Genomic DNA, 26,972 nt, shown 5'->3' with positions numbered 1-26,972 from the left:
TAAATAAATATTCTTATTCTATCAATCATTTATCAAATTAAGAAAAAATATTAATTAAATATATTTCTTGTATAAAATAATCGGATATAAAAAATCTTATATTTTAGGTTAATTTTTATAATAATAAAAAACACCAAAGAATGTTTGATCTATATCTTATCTTATTATAAAAATATAAAAAAAGATAGATTAGAGTTTAGCCTAAATATTAAATAAGTTAAAGAACAAGGTACCGTGAAAATCAGAGAAACTCGTCAACACCTGTCTGAGGAGAGAAATCGGAGATGTCATCGTCGCACACCAACGATCCCCGTCAGCCTTCGGCGGCGAGACCCTACGTGGCGCCGCAGGTGGCGCCGCAGGATCTTCCGATCGATTACGCCGGTTTCATCGCCGTCATATTTGGCGTCGCCGGCGTCATGTTCAGGGTTTGTCTTCGCCATCGATCTCACTACGCTATCTTCGTTTCGATGCATTAACATCATTTTTTTTTCCTGTTGTTTCTGAATTCAGTACAAATTGAGCTCTTGGCTGGCTCTCATATTCTGCGCGCAATCCGTCGCCAACATGCGGAATATCGAGAATGATCTCAAACAAGTTATGATGGCTATGATGTAAGTTTCTTCGTGTTTGTTTCTTCGTTTGTGTTCTTCTTTGCTTTGTTCTTTGCGAGTTTTCTTTGTAGATCTGCGCATCTCGTTGTTTAAAAACAATTAAGTTGAAAATTGTTGTTAGGTTTGGGAGCTAGTGCGTTTTCCATAAATGTTGTTTTAATACGTACTTATATGGACTCGAAAGAGTAAGAAATTGGTTCCTATAGGGGATGGCATCACTAGGCTGAATCATGAATAAAAGATGTAGGCAAAATCACACAAGTCAGATTTGGACGCTTGCTTTCATGGCTTGATGCATAATAAGCTAAAATCGCTACGATCTACCTTTATTTTTGTTTTAATTTTTTTGAATTTCAGGGATAAGATCAAATAAAAAAATTACTCTGTCTTGATCTGGTCTGAAATATCCTTGAGGATTGGAACCTGATAAGTAGATGAAAGAATCTTCTGAAACTCCAGTCAATAATTTCTTGCTGTCTGTTTGTACACACACATGTACTCCCCTTGGTTGTTTGATATGTTCGGGAGTTTAAAAAAGGATGGAAAAGAATCGCTCATAATGGAATGCAATGGAGTAGAACATGTCACTCTATTGGCTGGTTGGTTGTTTATGTTTTAGGGACTAGGATTTTTTCCCTTTCCATTTTGCTCCCTTCTATTAAATAACTCCAGAACAACCTTTTGGCGACTTTTTTCATTTCATTGCCTATCACTTCCCCTATTTCTGTCCTTCCAAACATAGCCTATGGTATTCATACAAGGATTAGAAAAGTTATTAAATAGCCACAAGGCCTCATCAAACAGCAACAGTCAACAACAACCTTATTCGTAGGTGAGATTTACTATATGAATCACACGATGCCGTTGAGCATTATTAAAAAACAAATTCTTAGTGATATTATAGGACAAAATGTAACATAGGCTATGTTTAGAAATGTCAATAAAACTTCCTATTGAACTAGGTAGATACTTTGCAATCACAAACAACCTCCTTTAATGCATTTCTCCATTTTAACCACATGGCTTGTATCTGTGTATCATCTTCATTAGTTTTTGTTCTGGTATAGATTGCCTAAGCATGGTTAGCCCCAGCAAACTAAGCCCAGAGCACTCAAGTCTACCCTTAGGGTTTCTTCCTCGCATATTTATAATGTGAACATACATGCATTAAACCATTTTCCCTTTTATCGGTGGTAATTTATTACCCCAAATATTTTGTCTTCTATTCATTTTTTATTTCCCGGGATTTTTAGGAGCAAACATAACTCTCCCCCAGATATGGCTGTGTAGGCCCTCAACCAATGATTTCCCTACTTTAGGTGCCTCTTAATTTTTTCTGCACAGGCGGATGCCAAGTGATGGCCCTTTCACCAATTGGGCTACTAACTGAACGGTTCCCAGCACCCCAGTTTTGAGCTCTTAAAGGTGAAGAGGCTTATGGAAACCGACTGACTATGAGTTATTTTCAATCATTACTAAGCTAATAACCCTGAGGCACGTTAAATAGTTGCTTGACAACTGAGCTTAAAACACATCTAGTGGGTAAATAGTGTTTACCAGAAGATAATTTTATTATAAGAAAATTAAAAACTAAACTCAAACTCAAAAGCATAAACTAAAATCCAAAATCCTAAAACCTAAATTTTAACCCACAAGTATAAGACTTTTTTAACTTTATAAAATTATCTAAAACTTTACAATTAAAATTTTATATATGTTAAATAAAAAAAACACAAATAATTATGAGATTTGAACTCTTTTCACTAAAAGATAATTTTATTATAATAAAATAAAACAACTAAACTAAAAACTATTTAAAGATGTAGTTTATATTTGAAGTTTAAATTTTTAAAACATAAAAGTTTCAAATTTATTTTTTTAATGAAATAGATACTGAGTTCAAATAAAAAAGTATCTAACTTTTTTTATCTTCAATTTTTGTACTATTTCATTTTGTTTGGTATATCTTATCTAAAATTTAAAGATAAAAACTATAATATATCAATTATAAAAATATTATCAGAATAATTATGATATTTGAAAATTATATTTACCAAAAATAATTCACTTGCAAGAAAATGAAGTCACTAAGATAAGTGGAATATGCAACACTCGAAGTTCTCTAAAATTATTAAAAGGATATTTTGATTAATTAAAGGAGTTTTATAAAATATTTTAGAGAATTTTAATAATTATGGGTGTTTTAAATGAATGTATACAAAATTGTTTTATATAATATTTATTAGAGAATTATGCATTTTTTTATGATATTTTGCTATAGAAAGTATTTAGGGAAAATATGTTTTAATTAATTATGTAATTAAATATATTTTGGAAAATATGTATTTTATGATATTTTAATATACATTGTTTATTATTTATTATTGTATTTTGTTATGATTAATTGAGTTGATTTTAATAATTGTTTTAATTATTTTATATGTATTTGGATATATATTATAAGGTTTTATAATTAAATGATGTATTTATGCAAGATGCCTTATGGTGAACTAACAGTCTTAATTACTCAGAGAAGTTAAGCTTCTGATTTTTGCTTTCGATTCTGCTGGGCACATCCAACCTTTCATAATTCTGATCATTTCTGAGTAAATTCCTTTTACTGCAGTTTTTTTTTTAATGGTGCACATGCTTCTGTCAGGGTAAAAATGTCAAATCTGGTTCTGTCAGGGTAGATAGGACTGCTACTTCTCACAGGCATTTCTTTGACTAAAAATAATTTTAGGACTTATGGCCAAAGTCATTTATGTGCATCAAAATCTTAGTCATTATTTTTAATTTCTTACAAATGTGGGTATTCCCAATTTCCTATCAAATAGCCATATTCTTATGTGTGGACTGTTAAATAGTGACCAAGATTAAATCTGATACTAACAACTACATGTCTAAATTTCTTTTTATTTGTTCGTAGTGACCCTACAACTTTCTGATGCATGCTTCAAGGTTGTTTATACCTGCTATGTTGTTTCTTCTATATGTTCTATTGCATGCAAGTCCATGATGTTCCTTACTAGAAGCCCTGGTGATGGAAAATTTCATATTACTTGAAAATATGTTCCTGAAAGTGTCTTATTCGGTTACATCAAGCATATACAACAAAAAAACTGGCTTCAATAAAAACGGCTCTTGTATTTGTTTCCTAAGTTCTGATACATCATCACACATGACATAGCTAATTTCCAAGCAATTTAGTACAACAGTTAGAGATGGAGAGCACTGGTTTAAGGAGTTGGCATTTTAATATTTAATGATTTAGGAGGAGATTGTCAAGATATGACTGGGAAAGTTATTTGTGGGTAAATAAATACCTTTGGTTAGCATTTAATATTTTGGATATGTTTTTCAAAATATGAATAATCGGATACAGAATGTGTGGTAGAAAGAAGTGGGAGTGAAAGTCAATAGTTGGGCAAAAAGTGACTCTCATTTTCATGTCACGGGAAAACAACATACCCATCCCTTATCACGACGAGGATAAAAAACAACTAAAGCACGGGAATGTTACTTTCCAAGAAATCAATAATGCCCCCAATCTGAAGTATGTATAGAAAACTTGTACAAAACATGTGATAGTATTAAGTTCACTTTCCTGAAGAATAGTTTAACAATCCTTGAAATAGATACACCCATAGATTTTATGACACGAGCTGGATAGTAATGTCTTATTGATTTCTTTTGGAGCTATTTGGTAGCATTTGATGGAAATCCAGGTTACCACCTCAACAATTGATAATGATCCTATACGGCCAAAGTTGTCACAGAAGAGTCAACATATGTGTTCATCAATCAAACTTGGCTTGCTGTCTCCTTAAAACTCAAAGGACATGGATAAACCAACATAGCATATCCTGTTCAAGTTGGTCATCTAGGGTAGGGTAGTAACATATAACATATGAAATAGCTTATTTGCCACTATTGAAAAATGCTGAATTGCAGTTTAATGAGGTTATGTTACGTAGATGACATGACAAAACCCCAGGAGTTTGATGACTTGTCCTAGCATAGATAACATTTTTCTTTGTGTTATAATGTTTCGCTGCACACATAATGGGGTTAAAGGTTTGGGTGCATTTTAGGATGGAGAATGTTGCCTTTTAAGAATGTTAAAACCATTTCTTACTTTCTCCAGAAGTAATGTTTATCTTGGATATCATTATAATCATATATATCCACAAGATCAATTAACATCATGTGTTAAATTTTTGCACTTAATAACTTTCTGTACGATATGAAATTAATAAATCTAACTATTGAATTATTTGATATTATCTTCCTTATCATTTATTTATATAATATTCCATATAAATTGTACATTTGTTTGTGTGTTGTTTAGTCATAGGCATTTACTTATGTTTTAATTAACATATTATTCATCAAAATATAGTGTGATGAAATAATGAAGTTTTGTTATTTGCTTGACATTTTATAAACTTGAACTTCTTTATAATAATTAATAACTTTAAATTTAATGGCTAAATTGATTAATTTCGTATTGTATAGATAATTATCTAGTGATGTAAGTGCAAAAGTTTGAACCCTGTTGTTAATACATATATATGTGTTGGTTAATATTCTCTTGCCTCTTTTTTAGAAGTATACAACTTGGATTTGTAAAAATACTCCCAAAATGTTACTTGTTAAAAGTATTTCTAAAAAAATAAGTGAGAATATATTAATAGTTAGACAACACACGTGGTGATCTGTAGTACTTTATTTTTCTGTTTTTGCCATCCCTTGAACACGATATTAAATAGTTTGCACTAAATTTCCATTCTAATGCAACACAATTTTCACACTGGTTTCTCGTTCACTGTTAAAACTATTGACATGATGTTAATGTGAACTCCAGGTTTTCTTTAATGGGATTGATAACAAACTACTTTGGACCTCCTAGACCAGGCAAACAAAGTTGAGATCTCAAGATTTTGAGGTAGAAATGAACTTTATGTGGGACTTTTCGAGAATCAACAACGAACGTGAAAGGAAGTTTAGAGTCATTGAATGTTTCTATTTTCTTTAGTTGGCTGTATTGAAGATGCTTGCGAAGACTTTGGATTATTTGATGTTTTAATGATTATATATTGAAGTAGGTTATTAGTCTGAAATTTGAGGAGAGCTATTCAATTAAATAGCATGTTTGGGCAAGCAGTTGCAAATTTGGTTTTGTATAATTGGTTTTAGTAAAAAAAGAAAAGTTTAAATGAAGTGATTAACTTCTATTATCTTTTTATATAGTTTTTCATTTTATTATCTCAATTGTTTAATTAACTTAAAAATTTATTTATGCGATTGTTTTGCACGAAGTGTCTTATGTTTAAGAGCTGAATCTGAAGTTTTTTTTTTTTTTTTTAAGAATCAATTTAAAATGTTAATTATTTTTAGACAATAAATGAACATAATTAATGAATTTCTCTTGCTTTAGTAAGTAATTGGTAGAGAAAGAGTCTCATTAGAGGTAATTTTGGAAAAAGTTACAAATTTAGAATAAGTTATATGCTATTAATTAAATTAATCAATTTTTTTAATACTAACGAATCAGATAATTGGGTTTTATAAAATGGATTGGGGTGAGTAATATTTTTGAACATCCATTGTAATTGTTTTGATAAAACTATTTGTTTATACTCGGGTTGTTTTTGTGTTTTGATTCTTATATTTAAAAATTGTACATTTTCATTCCTACACGAGTTTTTAATTGTATTTTGGTTTCTTGTCAAATTTCCTCCAACATTGTTTTTATTGTAGTGATGTGATCTTTGTTTGATCCATGTGGAACCCAGTTTTGTGGTTTGTTGGTTGTGTGAGGTGGCATGTGGTTCCTCACTTGACCAAATATATTTATAAATTCAACAAGTGATTTTTTCATGTTTTAGTTCTTGTTGGTAGTTACCAAGTAACTATTCTAAAACAAAATGAAACTCGGGGTAAAATTGTAAAAAAAAAATCTTTTCTTTTATTTCTTCTACTCCCCTCTCTTTCACCCTCTTTCTCATCTCTTTTTTCCCATTCTCCCATCATTGTTTCCTTCACTTCGTTTTTCTCATCAACACCTCCTTTCTCCTTTTATTTTGTGGGTTCTACTTATTTTTTTTTTAAAAAAATTGTCTTATATTAACTAATTTTTATCAATAACAAATCAAAGAGTGTTAAAGTTGTAGAGTTCAGACATTTTTTTTCTTTTTAAATTTTGGCATTTGCTTGGATGCGAGTAGCGGTTTTTGTGGCTACTTTCTGTAGTGGTGGTGACTTGTTGCTTTGTTTTAATTTTGTTACAATGATGAAGGACAAAAGTGATGGGATTATAATTTTTCTTCTTTTTAAAATGATGTTCGACTTGGTAATGATGAAGTATGTTCTCATTTTCGTTCATTGTATCCTACTTTAGAAGATAAGGATAGAACAATAGCTGATTTTGGTGTTTGGGAGAATAGTTCTTGGATTTGGTACTAGCTATTGAGGAGTTGAGTTAATATCCAAGTCAAACTACTAATTAGGTTGTTGTTTCTCTTCTCAAGTTTGAATAACGACTTATTATACTTTGTTGGATGTTGCAATCGAGGTTTGATCAGGAAAAAAAAAGTAAAATGAGTCAATATGCTATTTTGGTTTAGAATTCTTTGGCCACAATGTTATTGTGAACTGAAAAGTTTTCAAGCACGAAAGTTGTCATTTAATTTGTTTTCTTAATCACACATAATGGAGAAATTTTGTAGCTCGTTCTCAAAGAAGATACATGCTCATCGGCATAAAACAATGAATCAAATGTTTAGGTTGTAGGTTCATTGGTTTCTATGGAGAGAAAAGAAGGGGAGAACAAAAAAAAAAGGGAATAGGGAGAAGGGAGAACGGTTTTGCTTCCAAATATTATCTTCAACAACAGTGTTGCAAAAGGAACTATCAGAACGTTCAACAACTAATAGAGTTATTGATAGTTGCAACAATAATTAAAACATAAAATGTGCTATTATAGGACTAAAATAGTTTTTAGTATACAACCTAAAATCCAAAGTTTAGGCAAGTGTAGAGACCATATGCCATGGGTAGAGTCCAAACATATCAATGTTACGTCATTGGAATGTAGATAATGTTAGAAGTACGCACATTAAAAAAACAAATTCTTACTCGTAGGTATTCGCAAATAAATTTTACTATGAGTAAAAAATGAATATTTACATGTAACTAATATTTTTTATATTTGTATGTTAATGAGATAATAATGAGTATCATAGTATTCAATATTAAATTACATAATTACATATTAAATTTGATTAAATTTATATAAATAAAATTCTTTAACAATTAAATTTAATTTTAAAATTGAGAAATCTCTATTAGTTTATATATATATATATATATATATATATATATATATATATATATATATGATCAAAATAGGTACACAAGTCAAAAATAAGTTCCAGCCTAGGATCTAAACCCTTTTAGTCAGATAAGGCCAAAAAGTAGCTTTTGTAAAGCTATATAACATATAATAATTGTTTTAACAATCCCCTTAAAGTTGCAACATATAAATTGTATGCACCAAGCTTGGAACATATAAATTGAATCCTAGGTCCTCTTAAAGACTTAGTTAAAATGTCTGCAAATTAGTCATTAGAGCTGATAAACTCAGTGATAAGTTCATTGAACAAGAGTTTCTCCCAAATGAAATGATAATCAATCTCTATGTGTTTGGTTCTCTCATGAAAAACCATATTGGAAGCAATATGAAGGGCTGCCTAATTATTACAATATAACTTCATTTGCTTAACTTCACAAAATTTTAACTCTTAAAAAAGTTGTTTAATTCACACAAGTTCACAAGTAGCTAGAGTCATAGATCTATATTCAGCCTCCGCAATAGACCAGGGTAACAACATTTTGTTTCTTGCTTTTCCAAGAAATAATATTCCCTCTAATGAATACAGAATGTTTTGTGGTGGATCTCCTATCTATGAGACAACCAGCTTAATCTGCATCACAATATCCTAAAACTTGAGTATTTCCCTTGTCATTCTACAACAATCCTTATCCTATAGCCCTTTTAATATATCTGAGAATGTGAATCACATTCCAATGGTCAATGTGAGGATTTTTCATGAATTGGCTAACAACTCTAACTACAAATAAAATATCAGATCTTGTAATATTAAGATAAATGACTTTTCCCACCATCCACTTGTATCTCTCTAGATGTGGAAAAATTCCACCTTGGTCCATCATTAACTTCTGATTTGGATCCTGTGGAAGAATATATGCACAAAATTTTGATGATGTCAAAGCATTGAAGAAAATTAAAGGTCAAGTTAAAAGCAAGTTGATCAAGAAACAAGATCTCAAGATTCAACTAGATAAGTCTTGTCAACTTAGCTAAATATGTAAAAAGGAAGCTTTAGAAAATTGCAGTTAACTTGGCCATTAAAATAAAGATTTCAAGAAAACCTAAATTTAGTCTTTTTGAATATAAGAAAATTTTTTGAAAAAGAAAGTAAAAAAGAAATGTGTTCAAAAAGATTATACAAAAATAATTTTGACTGGAAAGTAAAAGCTACTAATATCATAAGTTTTCAAAAGCAAAATTTGTAACATCTGTCTAGTAATCGATTACCAGTCTAAGTAATCGATTACCAAAAGAAGAAAACTTCTTGGTTCAAAGTTCAAATGCTAAAATGTGTTCTGGTAATCGATTACAAACCCTTGTAATCGATTACCAGAAGAGGGAACTTCAAATTTGAATTTAAAGATACGTTTCAAATTGTTTTTGAATTTAAAACCATTATAATCGATTACCAATTCTTTGTAATCGATTACTAGTGTATGTTTTCTGAAAATTATAAAGGATTACAACTTTTCATGAGAAGACCCAACCATAGGGATACTTGTTTATAAATACCTATAATTCTTTTAGAAAGGTTACGAACTCTATTGTGTAAAAAGATATTTACAAAACTTCATGGCCAAAGTCATTTACATTATTCTCTAAAGAGTTCATTAAGATATTCAAAGTGTAATATCTACTCTTCAAAGAGAGTTACTTTGTTATATTCACTTGATCATTTGATATGTAAAGGAGAAAGAGTTTTTCTCCTTGTTGGTTTTTGAATCTCAACACAAGGATAGGGTATTCCAAGGTGTTGGAGGATTCAAGTCTTGTAAGATCTACAAGAATAGTGAAAATCTCAAGTTGGAGACTTGAGGACTGGACATAGGCAAGATTGGTCGAACCAGTATAAACAAGTTTGCAATTTTTCTTTCCTTATACTTTTAAATTACTTGTTTAAATTGTGTTTGAGTAGTTTTTCATCATTAAACTTTACATACAAATTGTCTAAGAAATTGAATTTATAAGAAAGCATTTCAAAAACTCATCAAAGATTAAAAATTGGTTAACTTAATTCACCCCCCCCCCCCACCCTCTTAAGTTATACAAGCCTACTTGACTAACAGATCCTTAGGACTATCAATTGACCTGCAATTTTCCAAACCTGTTTCCTTCAAAATATCAAGAGCATATTTCCTTTGTGAAATTACAAGACCTTCCTTTGATTGGACCACTTCAATACTAAAAAAGTATTTTAGACTACCAAGGTCTTTAGTCTAAAAATGGCTGAATAATTGCTCTTTTAGTTAAGAAATTCTAGTAGCATTATTTCCTATAATAACTATATCATCAACATAAAACATTAAATAAACACACTTTCCAGCATAATGACAATAAAACACAGAATAATTTGCCTCATCTTGTTCCAATCCAAAAATCTGCATAATGTGGCTGAATTTACCAAACCAAGCTCGGGGTGATTGTTTCAGTCCATACAAAGATCGATGCAATTTACAACCTAAATCACACTCCCCCTAAGCATCAAACCTAGGAGGTTTCCCCATATAAATCTCCTCCTCAAGGCCACCATAGAGGAAGGCATTTTTAATGTCAAGCTAGTGGACTAGCAATTGACTAATAGTCACCATAGCAAGGAAGATTCAAACCGTGGTGATCTTAGCCATAGGAGAGAAGGTATCACAATAATCAAGACCAAAAATTTGAGTGTATCCCTTGGCTACCAACCAAGCTTTAAGGTGATCAACTTCCCTAGTTGGGGCAACTTTAACAACATAGACTCATCTACAACTGATATTCTTCTTTCCAGGAGGTAAAGGGACAAGCTCCCATGTGCCATTGTGTGTAGGAACCTACATTTCATCAATCATGGCTTGTCACCATCTTGGATGATCAAGTGTCTCATTGATAGTTTTAGGAACAGTAGTAGATGACAAAGAGAAAACAAAACAAAAGTATGAAGGAGACAAGCGGTGGTAACTCAAAAAATTATAAATAGGATGAGAATTACGAGCAGACCGACTATCTTTTCAAATAACAATGGGCCAATCTAAATCAGAGTCATAAGATTGCACGGAGGATGAAGGACCCATGGCAAAATGTATTATTTTGTAAATTGTATGCATTAGATAGAATACAAAATATAAATTAATATATTATTTCATTTTTCATATGTAATACTCTTATGATTTATTTAATACAATTTTTGCATAATAGGAATTGATCCATAAGTCATCATTGGTTTTTCAAGATATGAATATTCATGTGATTACAATTGAACTTATATTTTTAGTTATTGTTACTTTTAATTATTTTTTTGGAATAAACATATCATTTTGTAAAATAATTTCAAGAAGTGTGTTATTTTTGTTAAAACATAATTTTAGAAATTATTTTCCAAAATAATACATATTTATTTCAAAATTAATTTTCGAAATACGCGTGAAGGAATAGAGGGAAGAGAATTATATGAAGAAAAAAAAAGGAATAAAAAATAAAAAGATATTAAAGTGATTTTATATACCAGAAAAAAAAAAAAAAAAAAAAAAAAAAAAAAAAAAGTGGATAGAAGGTATATCAATAAAGAAGGGAGACAGAAAAAAGAAATCCTCGTTATTCGTTAAGCACCATGTCCATGTAAGTACACTGAGAATGAATCCCACGAGTATGTGTCCATTAACAATGTGAAGAAAGAAAAAAAATCAATTAAAATGGATACACAATAATGTTTGAGTCTCTCTTAAGTTATGTTGAACCCAAATGATGTACAGAGAACAGAATTTTTTTACTTTGTAGTTCCTCACTGAACATGGAGAATATTACTAAGTGAGAGTCCCTTCTAAAAATATATATAAAACATTTAATGTTTCGGTAAGCATGGCATTAGTGATGCTAAATGACAAGAATTTATGAATTAAAAAATAACAAAATAGCATAAACATAATTTTTTAAAAAAATTATTATAAAAAGTACAGTATGTTTCAACTATAAGACAAATTACTATTAGCTGACAAAGATTAAAAAAAATAATTGCAAAAACAAAATATCTAAATATAAAGTTACCAAAAATAAAATAAAATTAAGGAATAAACACATTTAAAGAAATCATAAATATTTGTACCCAAAAAAGTCATAAATGTAAGACTTAAATATTTTTTTATCTATCATATTTGAGCTTAATTTGTTTTTTAGTTCACCAAATTTAAAAGCGATAATTTTATCCTCCTAATTTAAAAGGTCATTTTTGGTCCTTAATCTGCTTTTTATAATCAATTGAATTGGTCTTTATAAGGGGCAAACTGTTCCCAAATTAAGAAAACAAAAAATCATTATTAAATTTAAATAATTATATATTAAACTTCATTTATTTGTAAGTACACTTCTTTTATTTTTTTTAAAAAAAAATTTTAAAATATCTTTAATCTTTATCTTTAATTTTTTGTATACCTCCAACTTTCAATTTAGTAATTTAATCTTCTTTTTCATACATCTCTTTGCTTCCCTTTTTCAATTTTCATATGCACCACTTTGTTTTTCACTCACTCTTCACTTATTTCAATAGATAGTTTTAATTATTTCATCTTTCTTATCGCTCCCTTTCTCACTCACCTCTTTCAGTTTTCACATGCACTTGGATCATAGAATTAGTATGCGACAATGTGATAGGTATGTATAGTTTTCTCAATAGTTTCAAAGGTATCGAGTTAGACACATTTTTCTTTAAACACTTCATTTTCTTTTACACTTTCAAAAATCTGAATGTTAAATTTAGTGTTCTGTAAAATATTTTCCAAAACATTAATTTCAATATTTCGAAAAGTATGACTAGTGAAATTAATGTTCTAGAAAGTATTTTTTGAAATTGTATTTATACATACTTTTGAAAAATAATTTCCAAAACATTAAATTCACTATTCCAAAAGAAAAATTCTTGAATTATTTAGAATATCACACTTTCGAATAATATATTCTGAAATACTAATTTTAATATTTTAGAAAAGACTTTCTAAAACACATTTTACTATTTTAGTAGTGATTTATTTTACATAATTTTAAAAATTTCTTTCCGAACTAATAAATTTAGTATTTTAAAAAGTGCTTTTCAAAAGTATGTAAAAATCAAAATTTCAGAAAATACTTTTCAAAACACTAATTCCACTATCCCAAAAAGTACTTTCTATAACACATTATTTAGAACACTAAATTTAATTTCTAGACGTGTAAATGGAGAGAAATGCTTGAAAAAAAATGCATAATGATTCAACACTTTTGACACTACCAATGAAGTCACTCACGTCTATAACGTTGTCAATGTTATTTCTAAATCTCATGTGTATGTGTGAAAATTAAAAAAAAAAGAAATGAGAGGATAATATTGTTAAAATTAAAAGGAGAAGAGAATAGTATAAAAATCCAAAAGAATTAAAAACACCTACATAAATAAGTGGAGAGTGAAAGAAGACAATGAGATACATATGAAAACTAAAAACAGGAAAGGTGTGTGAAAAAAAAAATGTAAAATTAAATGCTAAAAGTGTAAAATTAAAATTTTAAAAATAAACATATTTAAATTAAAAAAAAAATAAAAGGAGGTATACTTATAAAAAAAATAATAAAAAAGAGATGCATATATCATCAACCTTAAATTTTAAGAAACGGATGACAATTAAGCCCCTGAAGGGCGAAGGGTTTTCTAAAGTTAATCCTTTCTAGAGGATATAAGTTGGGCCTTTCAAAAATCAAAAATCCTAAAGAGCCAACAAAGAATTATAAATTAGGAGAAGACAAACACCTCCTTTTTCCATTATTTGCCGCTGAGAATACTCTCCAAAATGTTCGGTTCATAGGCCAAAAAAAAATTACTTGAAAACAGCTAGATCAGATGGTGAAGCATTAGAGTGGGAAAAAAAAAAAACACGAATCACGCAATATAAAAATTAGACAAATTTGTTTCTTCCTTAAATTTAAAATTAATGTTTTTATTTACAATAATTAAAATAAAACTTTAATTATTACATTAAAATTTTGTTAATAAACATGTCAAATAATGTTAAACAAAAATTAATCCAGTAAAAACAAGTGACCCTTACTATATAAGGTATTACATAATTATCTCAATTTATCTTTTTATATATTATTAGTAACCTGAGAAATAAACAAGATAATGGGATGGGCCATACAGTCTAAGAGAAGAAAAATAAACCAAGTGAATTAATAAGATAATATTATAATATTATATAATTATATTTTTACATTCCCTAAATATTAGATGATAATAGTTGTAGGATTACCTTGTAACTATTGATTATAAATAATGTATTCAATTTATATTTTTAAATTCCCTAAATATTAGATGATAATAATTGTAGGACTACTTGTAGCTATTGATTATAAATAATGTACACTCTTAACTTTGGAAGAAGAATGAAAATATCTCAATTTATCTTTATCTACTCTATAATTTTTTAGCTCTTTAATGGTAAAAATACAAGATTAGTAATAGAGTAGTATTTTTTAAAAAAAAAAAATAGGCCTTTTAAAATTATAGAAATTAAAAAAATAATTTAAATTTGAGATACCAAAAACTGAATTTAAGAGATTATTGAATGGCATATGCCAGATTCAATGAATTTGTACAACTATGAGCGATAAATACAAGTTGCCCTGAATATTTTCTACGTTAAAGCACTGCCCTAAAAATTTTATACAATATTAAACTAGCAGTGCTAATAAAATTGAATTAGATGTCACTTATTACAAAAGAATGAGCCTGATATCTACATGACAAAATTTGTTGGTAAGTCAAATCAACACTCGACCAAAGGAAGCACATGCAACTGCAACCTGTGAAAGTTACTTCACCAGGTAAGGATACAGGATGCTATACTCTAAATATAAAGTTATAAATTATTTACAGTACATTATTTTTTTACCAGCCAAAGCATATGTAAAGATGTGTCAGCTATCGGTCCTCTTGAGCAAGTCCTGGTCCACGTGGCAATTTCTTCGAAGATGCTGCCACAAAATTCAATTGAACAACTCATTAGATCAATAGAATTGAAGTTCTAACTATAATCTAATCAGAAGTTCATGCCATAAATCAACAAAATATTCTTGTTACAACAATTAATAAATTGGAAGTTGATTAATATGCTATTCGCAGCTTCACCAAAATGTCTTCCGATAGCTCACTTGCGAAGTTCATGACAACTGCACTTTTTTCCACTTATTGAGTTAAATTTGAATTTACTGATTTTACATGTTCAATAGATAACTCATGGTATAACAATAACGCTTACAAGCGGACTAATTATGAAAGGGATGTATAACAATTATTTAATTAACTATCCATTATTAAGTTACACAAGATAGGTAAGTCAAAAGAATAACAAATCCTACTACAATGTTCTCCAATTAATCTGTTTTACTTTTCTCTGAATTCTATCAAGTGAACAGAAGGATCAGTAAGATGTTGTCAAAGGATTTATAATTATAGCCATCAAATTCCTTAAACCAAAGAGAGGAAAAAAAAATAAATCCCATCAATAGGAGGAATGAAATGCAACTTTAAATTTCAAATATTATAATTTAACGGTTGGCTCTTTGCAAAAAAATATAATGCCAATTTAAGAGAGAAAGAGAGAGCATACAGTCTTCAACATCCTTAAGCTGGTAATAGTGGGGGGCAATTTCCACCAACCACTCTGGCTTTAATTCTATCACCTGCAATTTGAGTATGCAATTTCAGCTATTGACCGATATCCATTGCAAGAAGTCATGAAACATTTGACTTAGTTAACAGTTAGGAATACCTGTCTCATATATTCCTTGGTTGTGAGTACTAGTTCATGGTATACAACCCATCTAGGAAGAACCTATGAAAGGTAAACAAAGAGAACAAAAAATGAAATGAGAAACAATTGGGTATCTTTTACTAGAGCATAGCAATCCCAACTTCATAAGTCTTAATGCACATTCATGCAATATAAAATTGATTGATTCTTATAAAATTTCCTGAAAATGGAGTACAGACAGTCCATTAAAACAACAGATGTCATCATAAGTTGTTGCTGATGACATCTGTTGTTTTAATGGACTGTGTACACCAGGTTGAGTTGTTAGAATTTCTTTTAAAACTTCTCTGAAAAAGGAGTACACACAGTCCATTAAAACAACAGATGTCATCAGCAACAAACAACACCAAACTACCTCCACCAGCCCCGAATTAGGATGTATATGAACAGTCTGTGAAAGTTTAACAGACTGATATGACCCATACTTTTGCAGTCGTGCAGTGTGTGGGAAAAACCCTGCAGCAGTTAAAAATTAGATTTGGTAGACTAAAAAAATAACTACAGTGCAAGAAATTAATAGTTTATAAGTTTACCGGATGTAATGGTTTTCTTGATGGCATCTAAATCATTAGCATTTGAAGTTAATTCAATCTCAACCCTCTCTAAAAGACCTGCAAGTTGATCACGGATATCCCTAGCCCGTTTCATACTCCTAACCTGAATATCAAAATAAAATAAAATATTACACCAAAAGTCAAAGCATGGATGTACAAAACATGAATAAATTCTAACAAAGGCATTTTGACAGATGAAAGAACTCAAGTATCAAATTGTCACTAACAGATCATTGTAGAATGCTACTACATTTGAGATTCAAAGTGGTAGGGGAACTAAACATGGGCAGCATTGTCATAAGCCTACATACAAGTTCTAAAATGTTCTTTACAAAACAAATATAAGTAAAATAAAAAAAGTAAGAAAAGATGACATCCTTCTACAAGAAACCCAAAAAATAATAGGTATATAGATAGGAAGAAAAACACTACTAAATACTACTTCCTAAGGGTAGCCAATCTCTTTGCAAATGAAAACCCTCTAGAGTAGCTATAACATAGCACCATAATAATTTACAATTAAAACACCATACATCCCCACAGTAAATAAGGAGAATATGGAGGTAGATTTTTAGGGCCAAAATAAATATTACCACTCTACAGATTGGCCAAAATGTTCCTTGATTATAGTTAAGAGAGAGAGAGATTTCATTTTCTGAATATGCTTGAGTGATAATTCCACCCAGCAGAATGAATTTATTTATATACAAGAGAACAAAATTAACTAAAATTAAAATTAAAAATAGTAAAATCAAGAAACATTTCTAAACATTACACCAATACTTTCTCTCCTCACTTCCTCTAATTTTCTCAACTCTCGTAGTCACTACTTATTTTACGTAACAATGGACAAGGGCTTACCACTCTCTAGCACATGCACTAAATATGGAAGTGACAAATACTGGATTGCAAAACAAAGATGCATATGTACCTGTATATAATTTTCATAACACCATTGTGTTGAAAAATTGGTCTCCTTCCATGAATCGTAGACCTGAATGAAAAAATAAATCAATAAGGTCCAGCTAGAATCTCAAACAGATTAATTTTTGACACATGTGCATGCCAATGATAATCTGGTCGTGTTTCAACTAGATGAAAAAATAAATACACAACAAATATTCAAATCTATAATGATATCAACAATAGTGCCTTACATTTCACAGAAAGGAAAAATGGATATACACAAGTTGATAACAGCCAAAATAAAAAATAAAAAAATAAAAAAGTCACAAGAACAGAACCTTTAGCAATGCAATATGGTCTCCCACATTTCCAGTGTGAAAATTCATCCTTGCATTGTCTGCATGCACTTGTTTATCCTTTGGACGGTAAAATATTGAGTTTTCAACAGAAAGCATAGCAGCAATAGAAATGATATCATCTGAACATTTGTACTTTTCTGAAGCCACTACCATTTTTGACAACATAGGATCAAGTGGGAACTCTGCCATCCGTCTACCCACTTTAGTTAACTCACCATGCTTATTTAAAGCACTTAATGCATATAGAAGTTCCAGTGCTTTATATAAGGCCTCTTTAGGTGGAGGATCCATGAAATCAAAGTTAAATAAGTCACCAATACCAAGACTTTTTAAAGACAAAACTGCACCAGCAAGATTAGTCCGCTGTATTTCTGGCACAGTGTTATCATTCATTTCATTTTGAAAAGTGTATGCAGAATACAATCTAAAGCACATTCCTGGACTAGTTCTTCCAGCACGACCAGCTCTTTGCATCGCTGAAGCTTTTGAGATGGGAGTTACTTGCAAAGCCTCCATTCCTGTTCTTGGATTATAACTTTTCATTTTACAAAATCCAGGATCAATGACATACTTGATCCCATCAATTGTCAATGAGGTTTCTGCAATATTAGTAGCAAGGACAACCTTTCGGGCTCCTTCAGGGGTGGGTTCAAATATTTTAGCTTGTAGTTCAGTTGGTAGGTTGGCATATATAGGACATATTATTAACTCAGAAATTTTAGTCCCCAAACCTCTAGTTCGATGCTTCAAGATTTCTTCAGCCGTTTCAATTTCTTCTTGACCAGTAAAGAACACCAATATATCTCCAGGAGGTTGAGTGACATGGATTTGAAGTGAGGTGACAATAGCTGCATCTATGTAGTCAGCTTCTGGAGCTTTGGTAAAGTTTATTTCAACAGGATAGCGTCTCCCTGGAATTTTGAATATTGGTGCAGAATCAAAGTAATCGCTTATCGTCTCTACATCAAGTGTAGCACTTGATATTAGCAACTTGAGATCAGGCCGGAAACGAGCAATATCCTGTCACATAAACAGAGCATATAAGTACACAGGAGGATATTATAATGAACAACTACAAATAAGATTGTTTATTCATTTAACCTGAACAAGCTCTTCAAATACATCCAAATATGAGCAAAGACGGTGCATTGATGAGTTAAAAATTGACAAGTGATCAAATAAAAATGAATGCACAACAATATCGAACAAAAGAATGTATGCAATCAAATATATCCCAAAGGGTCATGAATGTCACAATCAAAATGCAGATTGTTCAATGACTAGTTGTCTCAGCCTTCTAGAATTATAAATAAGGCAGACATTCAGTTCTATCACAAGAATTTTCGGCTCACCTTTACTAATCCAAACAGAATATCAGTTGAGAGTGTTCTTTCGTGAGCCTCATCCACCATCACAACACTGTAATATTTGCAAACATAATAAGAGAACAATCATATAGCATCCAACTAAACCTGCAAATATGAATCCTATATAAGCTCACCTATAACTTGCCAGATCAGGTTCACCAAGGAATTCCCTCAGTAACATTCCATCGGTCATATATTTCAGAATAGTTTTCTCTGATGTACAAAGTTCAAAACGGATAGAGTAACCAACCTACAAATTTTTCAAGTTTGAAATAAATATTTGAAAGAATGAGACATGTGAAAAAGAGAGATATGTATAATCAAATTACATATTAAAAAATAATATTTACAATAAAATGTACATATACATATTCATTTTCTAAGAAATGAGAAATCTATGTTATAATATTCAATAATGAAGACAGTCTACCTCATGTCCTAGTTTCACGCCCATTTCTTGAGAAACTCGAGCAGCAACACTCATTGCAGCAACTCGTCGTGGCTGAGTGCATGCGATCTGCAAAAAAATGAAACCACCTTAGATCTGTTCATTTCCAAAACCTATTAAGAATATAATAAAATTGCAAGATGCCAAAAGTTACAAGCATTCACCGCAAAACAACTCAAGCATAAGTAAATTCTTAAACCATATCCACACTCACTCTCCTCAAAATGTTTTTTAGGACCTAAAATAACACGTAAAAACAAACAAGTACCTACTTGTTCCACAATATATAAACAAGAATAGGATAAAATGAAACATCAACGAATTAGCACACTTTTTCAAAATATTAGCTCATTGTGAAATAAAATCAATACAATGGAAGCGTTAAATAAGGTTTTCAACTGAAATTAACCAAATGTAAGCACATAAAAAATTAAATCACACCATTCCATGTTTTGTATAGCCAGCTTCATGAAGATATTGGGGGATCTGTGTCGTCTTCCCCGAACCAGTTTCACCAACGATTACAAGTACCTACATGTAAAAAAATTGTAGGAGTTTAATTTGAATGAACAAACAATTGTATACAAAAAAATGTTAATAAAAGGGTCATGAAATCAAATTAATACAAATACAGAACAGTTTCCCGACAACAGAGATAAAATTCATTAATCAACACCAACAATGAAAAGAAGCAGGATAAAAAAATAAAATAAAATATATGAAAAAAGAAAAGAAATTAATAGAGGGACGAGGGGGAACCATGCCTGGTGTTCCTGAACTGCTTGGAGCAATTCATCGCGATAAGGATAAATGGGTAACTTTTTCCTCTCACCCTATAAAAAAGACAGCAAAGAAAGTGAATAACTCTAGTCAGCTTTTATAAATTAATCCTGTCAAATGATTGTGATTTGTATTCCTTAATCCTCAAACTTTAAAGGGATGACTCACAGTCAACCTCAGCTTAGTTCCTTTCTCAAAGAATTAAAATATCAATAACATGATTATTGTAATTAATTCGTTAACCCATAGATATCAGCCTCCAGTTGCCATCTAATAATGAGTAAAAGTATCCTAGTCTTTCACTTGTATTTTTTGTAGCCTCAATCATTAAATAAAACTAGTAGAATCTATTTCATTGTTTTTAATAACAGAAGCTTAGGGTTTAGTGACACTAAATTAAAAATTTTCCTAACCACAATTTAGTGCCTGTCAATCTGCTAGGAAGCTATGTTGCACGGACACGGCATGTGAATGCCGTGTACTTGAGTCTGACACTCTTAAAGAGCGGACACATCGTGGACGCACCTCGGACACTTCGACAGACCGTGTCCACACAAATTGGACACGTTTCCATCATAGACACCTACAAAATTGATGTGTCCTCAATGCGGACACCTACAAAACTAACGTGTCTCCATCGTAGATACCTACAAATGAACACGTCTCCATCTTGATGTACTATTCGATACGTGAATTTGAGATTTTTTTAAAAAAAGAATGAATTTCAATAAAAACATAAACAAAGAAGGGATGATTTGAGATAAAAATAGAACAAAGAAGATAAGATTTGGGAATTTTATAAAAAAAAATTGATAAAAATAGAAATAAAGAACAGAAATTGCTTTATCTCTCCTTACTTAACTTTCACGTAATAAAATGAAATTTTTTTAATAAAAATAAAAACAATGAAGGCAGGATTCGAGATTTAAAAAGAAAATTATGAATATGATATCTCTTAATAATTTCTTTTGAGACTTAGTAGGTTATTGTTATATCAATATATAATATTTTTGCATTGTTATTTATATTATATAATATATATATATGTCGTGTGTCCATATCATGTCCGAATCTGTGCTACATAGCTAGGAAGTAAGAACTAATAAAGCCATCAATGAAATATTGAAATGCTACCTGTAGTGCCTCCAAAGCTGACTTTGCTCTGGACTTTTCAAGTGAATCTTCTATCTCTTCATTATCAAACTGCAGAGAAAGACTCTCAAACACAAGAATAGCACCATCAAAACCCATTAGTCAAGCTGAATCATCCACATACCTTGTCTCCATCCATTACTGATGCCTTGATAAAATCAATCTGGCCCTCAAATACAAACCTAAACACAAATTGTGAGCAAGCCTAAAATCAGTTATTTGTATACTTAAAGAAATATAGGATCAAAGGTGATAAATCACACCCTATACTATATCTAAGGAATAAAATTATACAAACTTAAGACTTAAATGCCATCCAACAGCAAGTAAGACTTTAATAATCAGGTAAAAAAATCATATTACACTATATAATATTGAGTAACAGTTGTTTCTAGATGAACAAACTTACGGATGAACATCAGAGACTTGTTTTTTATTTTTTGAACCATACTTCAGCATTGCCTTTCCTGAAAGATATTATTCAGAACCCACAAATATAATAATACAGATAAAGAATAAGCACTTCTTTCTTAACAATGAGAGATTTTATACAAGTATGATAATATAAAAGTGTTTACCAATTTGATGTTCCTCCCAAGCCTCTTGTTCAGTATATGGATTCATCTTTTCATCAGCATTTGAATCTCTATGAATACACAAAACAAAAGATGTTTGATTAAGTATAAGTGCTTTTGGAAATTTATGCACAACACAATCACAAGATAAAATTTTTAGGAAATACAATATAACTGGTATTATGAGAATAAACTAATAGTGTATATGTGGTTCCAGTTTTTTTCCTTATGTTTTTTCCAACTGGAGTGCAGATAATGTATTAAGTGAAACACCTGTAACGCTGCATAGCCACAGAAAATCTCTTCTCCTGATTAACAACACCTTCCTGATCATAAGCTTCTGGCATTCTATACTGCAATTTCAGGAGAACATGTGAGAGTTTAGCAAAGATATACATAGATCTATCAATTTCACTTATCATATGCCCAAATCCATTTGTCATTGCCCACTGCCCAGATCCCTAAAGTACTAAATACTGTCAGCTAAAAGATCTTTACACTAATTTCAATTGCAAATGAGTAGGATTGCATTGTAATATATAACTATACAGTTCAAGTCATGGCAATAAATTAGAAATCATCAATAGAAAGAAAAGGAAGAAATAACTGGCAAGCAGCTAGCTTAACAAATAAAAAATATCTTCCGACAATAATCAACAATTTATACATAAACCAATTAGGATTTCACACTCATGGAATACAAACTTATTGATTAGCATACCTCATTCACATTGTCAGCCTCCTCAGACCGCTTTTTCACAAGTTCATATATCTCTTTCTTGTACCTGGGGGTAATAAACGAAACAGATTAAACTTTTCCTGGCTAAAGATATAGAAGCTACATCTTCGAAATTTGTGGTTGGGAACCCACACATAGCATAATGATAGAAGGGCTATAGTTCCCATGTGCTAATAAGAATTGACAAATATACTTCTTAAAGAAACAGATTGAACATGACAAAATATCAAAAAGAACTAAATCAACAGTGTGACTATAGTTTAAAAGTTCCTATAAAAGAAGGATTATGGTAAAAACCAAAGTTGGGCATAGAATTTCCTTCACATAATTCAGTCACTACTGTCTTTAATAGAGCAACTAAAAAAAATCAAATATATCTCATATGGTAACAAACGATAAATTGAATAAGGGGAACTCAAGAAAAAAGTAAACATAGATTACCTCAGTTCGCAATATTCTGCTTCTGAAAGCTTTACGCCTTCAAATTGATATTGCTCATCTTCTATATCATCTCTGCAGTAACCATGATAAATTATTAAATTCAGCAATAAATTAAGGAACAAATATGTATAAATATAATAGCATACCAAACAGCATAGTAATCAAATCAAACTACAATATATTCATTGACAAAAAATCAGATCAAATAAAGAACCCTAAGAAAACAAAAAGAAAATGAAGTTGTACCATACCTTAGTTCTTCTAATTTCTTTTCCTCCCTTTTCTTCAAGTATTCTTGCCTTGAAACCTTTCTGCAAAAAAGGGGTGGGATTATAACTGACATGGCATACTGTGTTCAACTTTAAGCCATAACACAAGCAATCAATAGCAATTTGTCCTTAAATAAGACAAGAAAAAAAACAATAACCAAGGCTTATCTCATTATGCATGATTACCTTGCAAGTTGCAAATGACACCATCAGGCAATATCAAAAACCAAAATTCCAATAGACCATTTAGACTAACATCATTTTCCACTGTTTCTCCTAAAACCTTTCCACATTGTCCACCTTATATGTCTGTTATGTGAGATGTTTGGAAATACTCAGTTCCCCATATATCAGGAGACAATACCTTTTTAGGGCTCAAACTCTGCACCTACTGCTTGAAATTAGAATCAAACATATTATATACTACCACTACTCAATTCAGTACATTCTATTTCTAAACTCATCAAAAGAGTTTAGCAAGACAACGACCAGTTATAACCTCATAACATGTTGGCACCAATCAAGCCTAGATATTCTAAAAATGCAAAAACATGAGTATCTAACAATTTATGGATCATACTTCCTATAATTTTTTATTGTTATATTTATTGTTAAAAAGGATTTTTTTTTTGTGATATTATAATCTGGACAGGGAAATTGTATAATGTGACATGTTCATCTGAATGTATATTTTTAACTAATTTAAAATTGCTAGATGCACTGTATACAATCTAAACTTTAGCAGTTAAATTTTAAGATAATCATACATTTCATAACACTATTTATTTATTTATTTATTTAATTTATTGACAAATGTTAATGGTTAGTTGTTATGTTATATTCATTAAAAGTGCTTTTGCAGTTTTGCTATTTATTCAGCTTATTGCCCTTTTTGCATAAAAAACTAACCAGATTCTTAAATCATCCGTCTACATGCTTATAAATTGTCCACCACTCAAGTATTAAAAAATAAATAAAAATTCTGAACCTTATATTATCCACTGCCTAGCAAACGACAAATCTTTAGGGTACCAATCATATATAAGAATATTCACCCATCCAAAACACAAATGTAATAACAAACCTCAAAGTTTGAATATCATCCAGCTCTGCAGCATTAGATCTTCGAATTGCCTCTTCTGTTGGAAGACAGATTGAACCAAGATTGTAAAAACAACAAATAAATATAAGGAATATAAACATGCATGAAAGTACATAGATACTTATATTTGTACATGTTTCCAAGTTTAACAATCCACTGACATACCCTCCTGCTTTTGTGTTAATTTTGGTTCAGTCAACTGCCAATCAAGAAGCAATTCAAACAATTAGAAGGAAGCAACAGAGAAGATAAAACTAAAAAAAAAATAGAATATTACACATGTAAGCATTGAACTTGGTAAATGTGCTTCTAAGCATCATTATATTATTTAATTCTATTAAAGAATCTAACAAGCTTTAGAAGGACAACTGGACAAGTTCATTATGTTATGAGCAATAAGTATGATTCCACATGCATTTAAGGCTGATAATAACAAAGACCAGAAAATCTTCTGCACTAAGATACAGTTAGTATCTATGTCAGCCCTAAACGAAGATAACTGGCATATATCTTCAGCCCATTTTTTAACCATCTATATCACAATTTTCCTCATTCTTTCCAATAAATTTTCTTCTTTTACCAATAAGAAATCATTCATGTAGCAACTACTTAACACCCTAACTTAAGTAGTGGTACTAACTAATAATAATAAAAATAGTTAAAAGGATAATAACCAAATACAGCTGACCAAATCGTTTGAACATTGACAAGTACCTTCCGTGTCCCTGCTGCATCTCTTTCTCTCAAATGCTGCTTCAATTCCTCCTTCTCTCTTTGATCTTTCAATCTTTCTTCTTCCGACTGTTTGTAAATAAACAAGCAATCACATCAAGACAAGAGATGGATAATAATAACAACAACAATAAATAATGCATTTACAAAACTGATGTAATAGAACATCATACATGCAAAGGAAACTTTTTCAACAAATCAACTCTTTGACATGATCAACAAAATTAGACTGCACAAAAAATCTAGTAATGTTTTGAAAACGTAATATATAAGACAGGCAATAATAGCTCAGTACCACATGAATCTAAACATTACTCAGCAACAGATACTCAACAAACAGCCAGAAACCTAATCATTCATAGAGTTGAATATGTTTACAGAAATGTGCCATGAGAAAAACAAAATGTAGCTGACAGCGCAATAAAATAAAACATATGGATATGGCAGGAGTTTAATTATCAGTTACAAAATTTGTCATGTATAAGCACATCTAGACATTACAAGGGGGAGTACCTCTGAATCATTATCTTCATCATGGGATGTTCTTCTCTTAACTTGTCTATCCCTTTCCTTTCTCAAAATTACCTGCAAGATTACATTTGGTCAAAACAAGCCAATTGCTGTTAGAAGATCCGCAGTTTACAATGAGCACAAAATACAAAAATGAAACTAATAGCCTATGAACACTTTGCCTCATCATCTTGATCATCTTGAACTTCAATTTTCTTCCTGAATCGTTTTTTGTGGTTTTCAACCTCTCTAGATGAAGATTTATCTTCACAGTCATCGTCATCATCCTTCAAAATAGTGTAAGTCTTCTGCTTCCTGGACAACATTGCAGCTTCTCTCTCTTGTTTCTGATATTGCTGATACAGAATAAAAGAGTATCAATAGCCATCAGATATTAGATATTTCTACAGGGGAAAGGATTTGCTAGATTAATTTAAAACTACAAAGTACAAAGATGGAAGCAAAATTTCACTGCCAAAAAACCTCACATTTAAACCCGTTGATTTACGGGGAACTCTTGAGAAAATTTCTTCTGCAAATGAAGGGGTGTCTGTTGACAAGATCCCAAACTCCACTAGTTTGCTCGCCAAATCAGCTGGTGAAGTAGCTTGCTGGGCTGCAACACCAAAAAAGAGATTAACAAAATATGGCTCATGAAACCCAACATTGGAATGAATATATTAAACCCTAAACCCTAAACATTGGAATGAATGATTTCCATATTGACTATTGAAGAAATTTCAAGGTGAGAACAATGATATTAGACGACTTACATAGTCCAATCATGCACTGCACCACCGTGGGCTGAGAATAGCCCAGTAGTGACATCAACTTATCCGATACCCATGTCTTTAGGTCTTCATCACTCCCCATTCTCACTGTATTAATCAATCAGCCAGGGACAACGAGAGGGAGGGTTCCAAATCAGCCTAGACGAATGGCGTTGCAGAGGTTGGACCCGAGGGATTATATATATTATCATGATATATCCATTTTAATATGATTATTAGTAATTATAAATACCTATAAATCTATAAATAAATAATATAAAGGGAACTTCTCAAGTATATTTTTTTTCTATAACTTTTCTATATATAAGTTATTATAAAATACGCTGATATCACCAAAAATAATATAAGTTGATACTGAATAATTATTAAAATTACACAAATATCTTAAAATATAAAATATATTAACAAATGAACCAAATAAATTAA

The 26,972-nt window shown here is 30.6% G+C and overlaps 2 protein-coding genes across 4 annotated transcripts; one reads left to right on the top strand and one right to left on the bottom strand.

The window, feature by feature from the left end:
- The first annotated feature begins 216 nt into the window (after positions 1-216).
- LOC109807599 (asterix-like protein) lies at positions 217-5,882 on the top strand. Its single transcript, XM_020370147.3, has 3 exons — positions 217-428; positions 514-614; positions 5,482-5,882. Exons 1-3 carry the CDS (start codon positions 285-287, stop codon positions 5,543-5,545), a joined length of 309 nt encoding a protein of 102 aa, XP_020225736.2. The 5' UTR covers positions 217-284; the 3' UTR covers positions 5,546-5,882.
- An 8,661-nt stretch (positions 5,883-14,543) lies between these two features.
- LOC109807630 (pre-mRNA-splicing factor ATP-dependent RNA helicase DEAH1) lies at positions 14,544-26,706 on the bottom strand. 3 transcript variants are annotated; one of them, XM_083076755.1, is made up of 28 exons: positions 26,529-26,705; positions 26,244-26,371; positions 25,938-26,111; positions 25,759-25,830; positions 25,228-25,314; positions 24,679-24,712; positions 24,496-24,550; positions 23,394-23,453; positions 23,143-23,214; positions 22,684-22,747; positions 22,236-22,315; positions 21,966-22,033; positions 21,797-21,854; positions 21,512-21,569; positions 21,370-21,438; positions 20,220-20,288; positions 19,897-19,986; positions 19,438-19,524; positions 19,142-19,257; positions 18,993-19,059; positions 17,620-18,660; positions 17,307-17,369; positions 16,355-16,478; positions 16,177-16,277; positions 15,780-15,842; positions 15,618-15,690; positions 14,888-14,982; positions 14,544-14,811 (listed from the first exon to the last, which is right to left on the bottom strand). In XM_083076755.1, the coding sequence occupies exons 1-27, from the start codon at positions 26,626-26,628 to the stop codon at positions 14,930-14,932; spliced, it is 3,126 nt and encodes a 1,041-aa protein (XP_082932881.1). In that variant the 5' UTR covers positions 26,629-26,705; the 3' UTR covers positions 14,544-14,811; positions 14,888-14,929. The 3 variants fall into 3 exon arrangements, 2 of the variants coding, with proteins under 2 accessions (XP_082932881.1, XP_020225784.1); XM_020370195.3 differs by having other exon boundaries at positions 14,901-14,982; XR_003804909.2 differs by lacking the exons at positions 14,544-14,811; positions 16,177-16,277 and having other exon boundaries at positions 14,969-14,982; positions 26,529-26,706.
- Positions 26,707-26,972: the final 266 nt, after the last annotated feature.

Source organism: Cajanus cajan, chromosome 6, assembly GCF_000230855.2.
Source record: "Cajanus cajan strain Asha chromosome 6, NIPB_CcT2T_4, whole genome shotgun sequence".
Lineage (NCBI taxonomy): Eukaryota > Viridiplantae > Streptophyta > Magnoliopsida > Fabales > Fabaceae > Cajanus > Cajanus cajan.
This window is presented reverse-complemented; position numbering and strand designations above follow the sequence as displayed.

What these genes read in the sequence shown, in the direction of transcription:
- LOC109807599 (XM_020370147.3), top strand. Translation starts at nt 285, where the DNA reads ATGTCATCGTCGCACACCAACGATCCCCGTCAGCCTTCGGCGGCGAGA. An exon ending in TCGCCGGCGTCATGTTCAGG is followed by an intron (nt 429 to 513) that starts GTTTGTCTTCGC and finishes TTCTGAATTCAG; the next exon opens with TACAAATTGAGCTCTTGGCT. An exon ending in CAAGTTATGATGGCTATGAT is followed by an intron (nt 615 to 5,481) that starts GTAAGTTTCTTC and finishes TGTGAACTCCAG; the next exon opens with GTTTTCTTTAATGGGATTGA.
- LOC109807630 (XM_083076755.1), bottom strand. Translation starts at nt 26,628, where the DNA reads ATGGGGAGTGATGAAGACCTAAAGACATGGGTATCGGATAAGTTGATG. An exon ending in GCAGAATATTGCGAACTGAG is followed by an intron (nt 22,748 to 23,142) that starts GTAATCTATGTT and finishes TATTACCCCCAG; the next exon opens with GTACAAGAAAGAGATATATG. An exon ending in TTGGGAGGAACATCAAATTG is followed by an intron (nt 21,855 to 21,965) that starts GTAAACACTTTT and finishes AATATCTTTCAG; the next exon opens with GAAAGGCAATGCTGAAGTAT.